We start from the raw sequence: 11074 nt of genomic DNA, 5'->3' as shown, positions 1-11074 counted from the left end.
AGTATCACCATGTCAGTAATCTTGGCATATGGTGGGTGCTGACCAACTCATATATAGTGCACTTCTACAGCAGTGTTTTTTTTCTCAAAAGTGAAAAAGTACACTTTATAATTCTTTTTACTTAGTTAATATTATAGATATCTCTTCTGATCCATACTTTTATATCACTTGAATAGCTCTGTAAATAGATATATCACGATTTTTTTCCCCTCTTGCTGGACATTCATAGTATTTGCATTTGTTACTATTATAATATTAAAATGAACTTCCTTTTCATATATCTTTACATATCAGCTATTTGTTCCATAGGATATATTCATAAAAGTGGAATTTGCTAGATCAAAAAGAATTCCTTCAATTATTATTATCATTGAATCGGTACATGAACAATGTAAGAAAAAATTCAGAGAGGAAAAACGAATATAAAAATAGTATCTTCCATTACACATTGATTCATATGATGCTTAAAAAGAAAAGTTTGGAGAATCTGTCATCTAATATACATACCAGCTGAAGGGACTGGATTATGATTATTATTTGTTAATATGTGGTTAGGTACACCTTTGAGTATCGATACCAGTATTCAATGGAGCTCTTGATTTCCCACACATATTGCATTAAAATGTGTGGCAGTTTTGTATTTTACAGGTATTTAAATTGGTTAATTCCATTGCTTAATAGATTTTAATCTGAAAATATGTATTACATATTTTCAATTGTATGGATTGCAAAAACTACCAGATTTTCAAAGGATATGCAGACCATTTAGTCCACAAATTTTCAATTTTTACTGCTCTTCTTGTACAAAATAAGACTTTGAGAATCAAAACAAACCAGTGATAACGGTTTGGCTAACTAGTCTTATGACAAATGCTTAACGGAGCTGCTTAGAGAACAGAACAATGTGTCCCCCTCCACCCCATCACAGTGTTAATGACAATGAATTATGAGACTGTATTATCACTAGAATGTATGCTCCTTGAAGGCATAAATTTATTTTCTTTGATGTGTCCCCAGTAGTGAGGGTAGAATTGGTATAGGATAGGGAGGGACTCAATTAAACTAGTTGATTGCATATTATGCAACTTAAACTAAGAACTTAAGGACATGGGCTTTTAAATGATCTGTTTCCAACATTTAAATGAAGAGAGGTAAGAGACATTCACTGTACAGAGTATGCATATAAAACAATTGAAATCAAGTAACATATTGAGAAGTAGTCAGATGGAAATCATGCCCTGCATTATCAAATGCGTCAGATCACAAGTAGTCCTTTTCTACCATTCTAGTTTTAGCTTTCACAGGGCTAGGTTGTTTACTCCGATCCCAGGAGCATCTTTTCGTCACGACATACTGTATTACAGGTACATAATACAACTCGACTTACACATAGACAGAAAAAAATAGGAACTGTTAAGAGACCCAGAGGAACATATATTCAATTTGTTTACACTTAATAAAAGTTTTGATGAGATTCTTTAGGAAAAGATAGACCTTTGATGGTTTCTTTATTAAACTGTAAGCAGAAGTATTGACTGATTTTTTTAAGGTCCCTTCTACTATTTTGATCCCAGGAATTATAGTTAAATACTTTATAAATTCATTAATTTTTTGTCAGACAGAAGTGAATAGAAGTATGTGCCCTCAAAACTATATAAAACTAAAAGGCAAGACAATTTTCAACTTCTTTGCATTTTTTTCACCCCCAGTAGTGAATAAGTATATAGCAAATCTTTGAAAAACCCAATAAAACATACAAAGTACAAATTAGGCCCTGGTCTTTCATAAATATTTCTAGAAGTAGAAAATTAAAATGTTTCCAATTAAAAGCATTTATTAGGTCAATTTAACTATATCACCTATGTAGTTTTTAAGGAAAAGAGCTATTTGTAGCCATAATGTGTATCTGATTTGACAAAATATATGCTTTTACATTGGCCATAAGGGCTAACAATCCTATAGAGATATAAATAGTAGAAAAATGAAACTCAATTAGTGAAATTCTATTGATATTTTGGAACTACAAAACATGTTACTTTAAAAATAAAATATAGGACGTTTGGCTGGCTCAGTTGGTAGAGCATGTGACTCTTGATCTTGGGGTCATGAGTTTGAGCCCCATGTTGGGTGCAGAGATTACATAATTAAAAAAAATACAAATGTTACTGACTCACAAAATGTACTTTCAAAAACTTTAAACAATTTCTTTTTGAAATTTATTTCTGAAAGTCACAGAGACAAAACTTTAAAAGTGACACATTTATACTAAGGATACATGCGTGAGCAAAAAAAAAAAAAGGTAAGCACGGGAATACAAAAATAAACATAGTAAAATTTTAATGAATACAGTGTTCTGGATACAAGTAGAATACCACTAGGTAAGAGTTCTATTTACCTTTGAAGTCTAGGATAGTATGGATTGAGATAAATGGTTTAGGGCAGCTACTTCACTATTCACAAGTTAATCAGTGCTGACCAGAAACTACAGCAATTTAAGATTTTCAGTGAAATTATAGGATGGATCTTCTATTTAACGAATATGTTTTAAGGTGATCAGTACTCATTTAAAGGCAGTTGGGGCAAGTCAAACCACAGAGAGTCCTCACAAAGACTAAGCACCAAATGACGAAATGTTTGTGGCTTTCGTTTTGGGCCACTTTAAATTTTATTTTGTTTAAATGTGTTTTCCATTAACATTCACATACAAATTCTTTCAGGCAAAAGTTTTAACATGGAACTTTCTGCTTGGAGATCTTGCCAACTGTTACAATAGTTTTTAAGCAATGAATACTTCAGAACAATCCCAAGCCGATACTTCATTGGTTACAATTTTAAGATGCAGAGCTTTTTCTTTAAAGTTTTCTGGTCCCCCAAAATTCAGTAGGGCCAAATGCATTAACTGGAAGTAGCATTTGTTTAAAAAAAAAAAAGTCTTAAAGATGATAATGAATAAAATAACTATTTAGGCTCTCATACACAATCTTTCTAAATTTTCACCCTGTAAGAAATGATTATAATGTCCTTCAGGCTTGCTATATGCCCCACATTATTAAACAAAACAAAACAAAACAAGGAATTTAACATTTCAACAAGCTAGTTAACTATTTACTGTAAGCATATAGTGAAATTCTGGAAGACATACTACCATACTTCAAGAAAACACTATTAACAGGTAAGCATGTGTTGAAGAAGGCAGTTTATAAATGAAACATTACAAACCTTATGTTTATGCATACAACTTATAAAATAGAAAAAATTGCTATTTTTCCAATAGTATAGCATCACACTAACACTATATAGTTAAGATCGAAAGTTTCTGTACACACGTCCACTACAACTCCACAGCAGCATATGACTTAGACATTTTCATTTTTTATCCAACATATGCCAACCATGGTTTCACAGATTTGTACCAGTTTGAGCGGGCTAAAACAATCATTCTGCCTTATCTATTTAACTATGAGACAAAGTTAACCAGTTTCAGGGAACAAAAAGTTTCATAATCAGTAAACAAACATATTAAACCTCCACAACAGGATGGAAATGCTTCTAAGGACATGATATAATCCTAACAGGAGGATGGATTATGCCCCTAGATAAAGTATATGTGGGAATAGTTAGGAGCCTGGAGAAATACATTAAGACATATGGGACCTAAATGATCATCAAATCAGTAATAACTACTAGAAACTCAAAGTGAATTTTTTCCTTTTCTTGTGCAACATCATCCAGTTTACTGGTTAGGACTACTCAGAACTGTTCTGCCACTAGGTGTTTGTTGTTAGTGCAAATTAATATTGAAATAGGGAGCAGTCTGAATCACATCGAATTTTGAAAAATTAGAATGATTGTATATCTAACCTTATTTTTGTATTCTGAAAAATGCTATAAAACTCAATTATTTTCCTAGCTTCGTAGATCTTCTACCATCTTAGATAATTCAAATTAAACATGGTTGCCTGCAAATTCTTTACTAGGGGAAGTAAAAGCAAAGTACATTTTGGTTATGTTTTGCTGCTGGTCTCATATATGTGCTTTAGCAATGACAGCACTACTCCAGGCATTTATTGTGCTACTTTACATAACTAAACATGTGGAAAAACTCGTAGTTCAAATTTTGACAAGCAATTTTTTTTTCTTTTTGGTGGCAGGCTTATTTTAAAATAAAAACAACAAAACCCACATAAAAATCTAAAAATCAGATGGGCATTTTAACAACCTGAACTAGGAACTTAAAAGTCTGTAAAAGAAAGAGACATGGGAAGCTGTTTCTAAAAAATATAACCTTTTCTTACTCACTTTGGCTTTTTTTTTTTTATTGAAGATTTGTGGTAAAATGACCTCAAAGAAAATTCCAAGTCACATAGGGCATTCATGTCACTGCTTTGTAATAGAAATACATTTTATAAGTATTTTAAACTTGAATGTTTTCAAGGAATTTAAGATTCTTTTTTAAAGCTCTAGTCCACGTCTTCAGCTGTTTAGTTTTTAAAAATAGAATTTGGGTCTCCAATGGAGAGGACATAACTGGGCTAAGCTACTTTGATGACCTTACAGGACAGTGAGGTTCACACAGAGATCATTTCCTGAACATGGTTGACCTTTAACAGAACTGATTATTTCCTCACCCAAACAGTTATGCAGGATACTGCCAGATCTCCACTACAAAAATCTTGCCAGTCTTTCTAGACAATTGTTTACCATCCATGTTTAAAAACCTTGTACCACCAGAGGCAAAGCACATAAAAGTGAAAACAAGTAAACTTATTTCTAGTCTATTTACCTAAAGTCTTATAAATCATATGAAAAAATTAATGTATAGAAAGTAATTTCCTTATTATCTGATCTGTCAGCCAAAAAATAATTACTAGTTTTCTGTAAAAACAGGAAACTCAATCATAAAATGTCTGTTTAAATTAAAATGCCAATCTTGAAATCTTTTAACATCAAGACATTAAAAAAAAAAGCTTGCAAATTCAAGAGGATGCTTGAAAAGTTATGGTTCAAAATTTGTTTATAGTAAGAGACTAAAATCATGTCACTGCAAAATTCCCCAGGGCTTTTGGCACTGACATTGAAAGATTTTAGTCTTTTGGTCACTTGAAGCTGCTACTAAATACAATAACCCTTAAAAAAGGTGAAAAAAGACAGTGAGGAACTGAAGGATAGATAGGTAACTACATCATATACACGCATAGTTTGAAATAAAGACAGTCATTTCTTCAAGGGATCTGAAGATATAAGAACAGTTTCCCACCATCCCTTCCTTTTTGAAGAGGATCCTCTAATCAGAAATAATTCCTTTAAGTTACTGTGAGTGGTGTTGCCTGGCAGCAGCTTCAATTTCCTAGGCTAGTGTTCAATCCAAGTAATTAAGTAATCTCACAAGGAATAATCATATATGGCAACAGGGTAAAAAAGCAGGGCAGTTCTTCCATGCACAAACATTTCAGGAGAAAAACCATCAATTTTAAAGATAACCATCAGGTTTCAGGTATCCTAGCACACTCTAAACCCTAAGTTTTGCTTTACACCATTGGTGACTAAAATTAACAAGTTTTGCAGTGAGGTTTTTTTTTTCTTTTTTTTTTGTTTTTTGTTTTTTTTGTCTTTTTTTTTTTGCCTGCAACTATATACACATTGCAAAACTATTCTGCATCACATGATTTTAAATGAAATAAATATAAAAATGAACCACACAATCAACACATAACTTTAATACTCCACATTTATCTTGATCACAATGGTGGTAACCTCCTTGTCAACAATCTTGTGAGTTGAGGAGTTGATTCTCATTCTCATATCCATCAGGCAGATATGCTCTCCTTAGCTGGTCTGACTTAGGTATGGAGCCTCCATTCTTTACGTGGCGAGACAGGAAAGCACGGACTGCTGGGTGATCAGCCTTCTCAAGTGGGATGTTGGCTTCCAGGCACATTTTCACAAAGTCCTGGATAACACTGACTTTCTCTGTTTGCGCAGTACTGTTGCACTGAAGGGATGCAGTTAGGGGCCTCTGCTTCTTTCTTACATTCTGCTCTTCAAATTCTGCCTTCCTCTTGGTGTGAGTCTTTGACTTAAGGTGGTCACTAATGGCAGACTTGCGAACATGATTCAGAACCACATTGCAAGAAGTGCAGAAGAGTTTTCCTCCATCTTCGTGCAGCTCACCTCCAAACTCAGTGACTCGATCCAGGGGAGTCACATACAAAGCAGTCTTAGAACGGTTTCGGGCAGGTGGTGCTGTCACTACAAATCTTTCCATTCTGACTCTGAATAAGGTTCTTTCAAGACAAGAGAAACAAAAGTAAGTGTTACAACAACAGTTCATTTGGGAAGTAATTAAAAAAAAAAAAAAAACCAAACAGGTATAAACATTTCAAGACTTAAAGACATCAGAAAACTTAATTCAAATTTTGTTTGTCCATTAAGTCTTAACTTACCTGAAATATGTAAGGTACTAGGTATTAGTACCAGTAACTAGTTACTAGTAACAACTAGGTCCATTCCTTGAATTTGATGAAATTCAAATAAATTAGAACTATGAAAAATGAATTCCAACTAACTCCAATGTCACTCTCTTTTAGGAAAACCTAATCTGATGTCAATATTTAGGGTATTAATTATATTATTCTCATCAATTTAGATGTATATTGAAATTTAAAAGATTTTACCTTCACAGTTCTAGGGCAACTGATTTTAGGAACACAATTATACGCAACTGGGTACAAAGTTAGTTCAAACAGGTGGGCCACTAAACTGGCCTAATTCTATATGAAGATCTGTTCTGAGAAGAAAAAAAGCAAAAACTGAAAAAGAACACAGACCAACTGCAATTAAAAGGCAGCAACAATGACATTAAATGTTAAAGCCAAGGTATAGAGTTCAAAGTCAGTCATTTTTTTTTATGTATGTATGCCTCCACTAAGTTTTCTAAAGCATGATAATCAACATATGCAAAGTGCTTTTTCTAACTTTTCCCCTTTTTTCCATCAAAGACCAATACATTTGTTAATTATTTATTTCATTTATTAACTAGCAAATTAGAACAAATCTAAGAAGTTAACACAGTGCCTAGTATATATGATAGGTGCTCAATCACAATTTGTTGGAATAAGTAAATGATTATGTTTACTATTTTTCCAAGTATTTAACTCAGAAGCAGCTTAATAATTTCTCAATTTACCCTAATAACAAATTTCTATGATCTTTGCCAAAATCATGATGTTACATTACGGACACTGAAAACTTGAGATACTCAACAAACGTTGTCAGTGACAACCATTTGTTCTCTGGAGCTTTGCCTTTGGGCTAAGCTCTCACATTAGCATGTATATATGAATTAAAATGAATTTGATACAATTCAAGATGGAATGCTGTTCTCTATAAATACGTCAGAGAAAAATTCCTAAGTACATTCTCAACAACAATGCTTTAATAGTGTAATCAGCAATAATGGAATATTCTCTCAACCCAAACTAGAGAATTCATAATTGGGTTATAGGAAATCTCTCTCAAAAGAACTCTAAATTGCCAATGTGTTAAGACACCTGTGGATGTAAACTCAGACAGATTTAATGTTTCACAGAAATTCTGCAAAGTATGATAAAGTTTGGTTTTAATACATTTCAATTGTATTTTCTTTTCATTAACAAATTGTTCAGTGCTTGACTCTCATGTGCCAAATACTGTATTAGGCTATAGGTTTTCTTCTTTTTTTTTTTTGAAGATTTTATTTATTTATTTGACGGAGAGAGAGATCACAAGTAGGCAGAGAGGCAGGCAAAGAGAGAGAGAGGAGGAAGCAGGCTCCCTGCCAAGCAGAGAGCCCAATGCGGGACTCGATCCCAGGACCCTAACCTTAGCAAAGGCAGAGGCTTAACCCACTGAGCCACTCAGGCGCCCAGGCCATAGGTTTTCAACTGCAGACAAGACAGATATGATTCCTGCCGCCCAAATCGTCAGCAATGAATTAACACTACACATGCTTGTACTTTCATTCAATGGTACGAATTTTTTATTCCTATAGCAAAATCAGTCAAAATTATGATTATTTTGTTCTAAGCTAGTTATGAGAAACATTAAATATCTGTGCCCAAGAATACCTAAATCTTTCGATGTGAAAGTCGTCTCTTTAAATATTTAGATTTCAAACTTTAAAACAATAAACATGTTCATTATTCTCTGAAGCATAAAATGCTCAATCATTTGTGCTACTGTCAAAGGCCTATACATTCCAATGTCCTGCAACTTTCAAAAATCTGTGTTACTGCAGAGGCAAATATCTACCCAGTAGAGGATGCTCGACTTTACAGAGACACGAGTAACAAAAGTGTTTTCAACAGAAGGTAAAAATATTTTAAACGAGGAAGTTAAAAAGTTAAGAGCAGGAATAAGTCACCAAAAACGAAGCAGCAAATTATTTACTAGATCGAAATAAACCTTAGAAGTTTTCAAGTTTAAGTGTTTACCCGATCAGTTTCCAGTTTTCTTCGTCTTGATACTCAGTAGTGAAGGGTCTCCAGCGCAAAACCAAAGACGCTTGAAATCCTGGCACTTTCGTTTGTTGAAACCCGGAGATGCCTTCAAATCAGTTTTTCAACAAGTGGTGATGGGGAAATAGTTTCTGGGCTTGCACCCTATTTTCCCTGCGGTGCCGGGAAGTCATGCCTTTACTGTAAAACATGAAAAACAAATGGAAAGAAAAAATGGGGGAGGGGGAGGGAACGAAGGGTAGATAAAAAGACGAATAAGAACGACACAGCCACCACTGAGGTGTCTTTAAAACCGCTCCCTTTAGGTTAACTCCACACAACAAATCCGGATTCCGACGTTTACCTCAACACTCAACCCAGTCCTTTCTCAGTTGTCCGCCCCGCTTTGCACCTCTCGCGCGCCCCAGGCCCCAGGGTTCGGGAGGGGGAGGGAAAGGCGGGGCGCGGGACGTTCCCGGCGTCTAGACTCTCTCCTCCCGCGCCAAGCTCAGCACGCTGGCGCCCCACAACCCCTGCCCCGCTAGCTGGGCAGGGCCGAGACCCAGCTGCGGGCCGTGGGCCTGAGAACTCGACAGCAGAGTTGGCGGCAGTCTCAGGGGAGGAGGCGGCAGGCGCCTGGCGGAGGCGTCTGCTGTCAGGCTTCCCGTCTCCTCCCTCTTCCTCCCGCCGACAACGGCGCCCCGGCCCCGCCCCCGGCTCCCGCTTCAGGACGGAAGGCCCCGGGCCCAAAGCCCGCACCAACGGCCGGGCCCACCCTCGGCCTCCCTAGCTCCTCGGTACCGTAGGATCGGGGCCGCCGTTAGGGGAAGTGGACGAGACCCGGCCGAAAAGGAAAGGAGGAGGAAGAAAAAAAGGAGCAAGGGGGTGAGGAAGGAGGAAGACCCGTCGCCGCCGCCGCCGTCGTCGCCGTTGCCCGATCGAGCCCCGCGGCGGCCGCCGTGTCCCCCGCCGCGCCCCGTCCTCTTGCGCCGCCTACGGCAAAGCTCGTAGGCGGTCCCCAGCAACCGCCGAGCAGCATTGACCAACAGACCGCGAGTCTATCAAACAGACGGCTGATTTGGCCAATGGGAATGGAAGGGTGGGCATGTGTATGATTGGCGGCTAGTCTTCTCCAATGAAAACTGGGGGCGTGGGTGGGCGGAGCCGGAAGTAGAGCCAGCCGAGAGGCCCCTGTCCGGCTGGGGCGGAGGGAAGGGGGAGGGAACTAGAGGAGGAGGAGGTTAGCCTAGGCAGCTACAGCGGCGGCGGCGTAGGGGCTGGTACGCGCTGGGCGGCGAGAGCCTCATGGCGGAGGAAGAGAGCGATCAAGAGGCCGAACGCCTCGGAGAAGAGCTCGTGGCCATTGTGGAGTCCCCGCCAGGCCCTGTTGGGTTTAGAGCTGCGGGCGACGGCAGAGGTGGCGCTGGCGGCGGCAGCTGCGGTGTCGGCGGCTTTGGGATCAGCAGTCGGGATTACTGCCGACGCTTCTGTCAGGTGAGGCTCCCGTCGGCCGCCCGGACTTGTCACCCGGGTCCTGGGCCTCCTTGCGTCTCCTGCCCTTCTCGTTCTCGAATCAGGGCTGTGTCCAGTGTTCGCTCCCCCAGACCAACAAGGAGAGAGAGTGAAGCTCCCTTCTCCACCTATCCGGCTTGGGGTGGGGGGCAGGGAGCGGGACTGGGATGACCCGCGGGTTTAGGGTTGCTGAGAAAGTGAGAGTTTGTCAGGGGTAGAGGGACTAGAGGGAAGGAGGGTCAGCTGGCAGGAAGGCTGTGTACTGACATGCCTCCTGTGCTCCAAACAGACCCCTATCTGCCCGAGGGTCCCGCCTTCTAGGGTTTCCTACCCTGTTCCTTCTCACCTCATTTGGAATCTCTGGCAACATTTCCTGCCTTCCCTTCTCCGCCCCTTGCCCCCCGTATTCTCCCCTTTTTCGGAGATGGGTGGCATGCCATCTCTCTACCGCCCCCTCTCCTGTCATCGCCACCCCTCCCCCTCTCCTAGGGTCTCCTGTCATCCCCTCACGAGATCCCAGTGGGCCAGTTCTCCAGTCGGTGTAGGTGCTGACCCAGTGTTACTTTTTTGGGAGGTGGGGTTAAGGCTGTGTGGTTGTCATCTTACCTTGTCTTACCCTGGTTACCCGACACACGTACTCCCTTTTCTAATAAACGACTGATAGAGAAAGTAGTTTTCCTTAAACTATTGCTCGGGTTACCTCACCACCCCCTTCCATGTTTTAAATTACAATGTATTTTATGTAGCCTGTAAAATACAGTGTCCGGACGGTGACGGTAAATTATTTACTTGGTAGTCTGCCACTACGATTTGATATAGTTAGAAGTGTTTGACCGTAATCAGATATTAGAGCAACAAAGTACTTGTCTAGGGGTAAAATTTGTGTAATTTACATTCACATCTACATGTATTTATAGTTTAAAAATTTCGTTCTCATTCACAACACTCTTGTTTTGCAAACTGTTTTGTAATTCTTTTTTAACACTCCTTGAACACTCCATTCCTTTTTAAATTTGTTTATCTTGGATGTAGAGGGTTCAAATCATGGCTCCACCACTTCCTAGTTTTGTTACCCTGTAACCTAAGTA

At 38.8% G+C, this 11074-nt stretch overlaps 2 protein-coding genes across 3 annotated transcripts in view; one reads left to right on the top strand and one right to left on the bottom strand.

The window, feature by feature from the left end:
- Positions 1–2623: 2623 nt before the first annotated feature.
- LOC111150661 (CGG triplet repeat binding protein 1) lies at positions 2624–9494 on the bottom strand. The gene is given in 3 exon segments (XM_022508171.1): positions 2624–6284; positions 8472–8675; positions 9276–9494. Coding segments are annotated over 2 exon segments (720 nt in total). The 5' UTR covers positions 8669–8675; positions 9276–9494; the 3' UTR covers positions 2624–5761.
- A 213-nt stretch (positions 9495–9707) lies between these two features.
- Positions 9708–11074, top strand: part of LOC111147069 (zinc finger protein 654) — a 79576-nt gene continuing 78209 nt past the window's right edge. The window contains exon 1 of one of the 2 annotated variants that reach the window (XM_022502946.1): positions 9708–9968. In XM_022502946.1, coding sequence (XP_022358654.1) covers positions 9780–9968 — 189 coding nt within the window. In that variant the 5' untranslated portion in view covers positions 9708–9779. The remainder of the gene's footprint in view (positions 9969–11074) is intronic. The other variant, XM_022502955.1, reaches the window with a different exon arrangement.

The sequence above is a fragment of the Enhydra lutris genome, unplaced genomic scaffold, assembly GCF_002288905.1.
Source record: "Enhydra lutris kenyoni isolate GAN:26980312 unplaced genomic scaffold, ASM228890v2 scaffoldscaffold2, whole genome shotgun sequence".
NCBI classification, from domain to species: Eukaryota; Metazoa; Chordata; class Mammalia; order Carnivora; family Mustelidae; genus Enhydra; species Enhydra lutris.
This window is presented reverse-complemented; position numbering and strand designations above follow the sequence as displayed.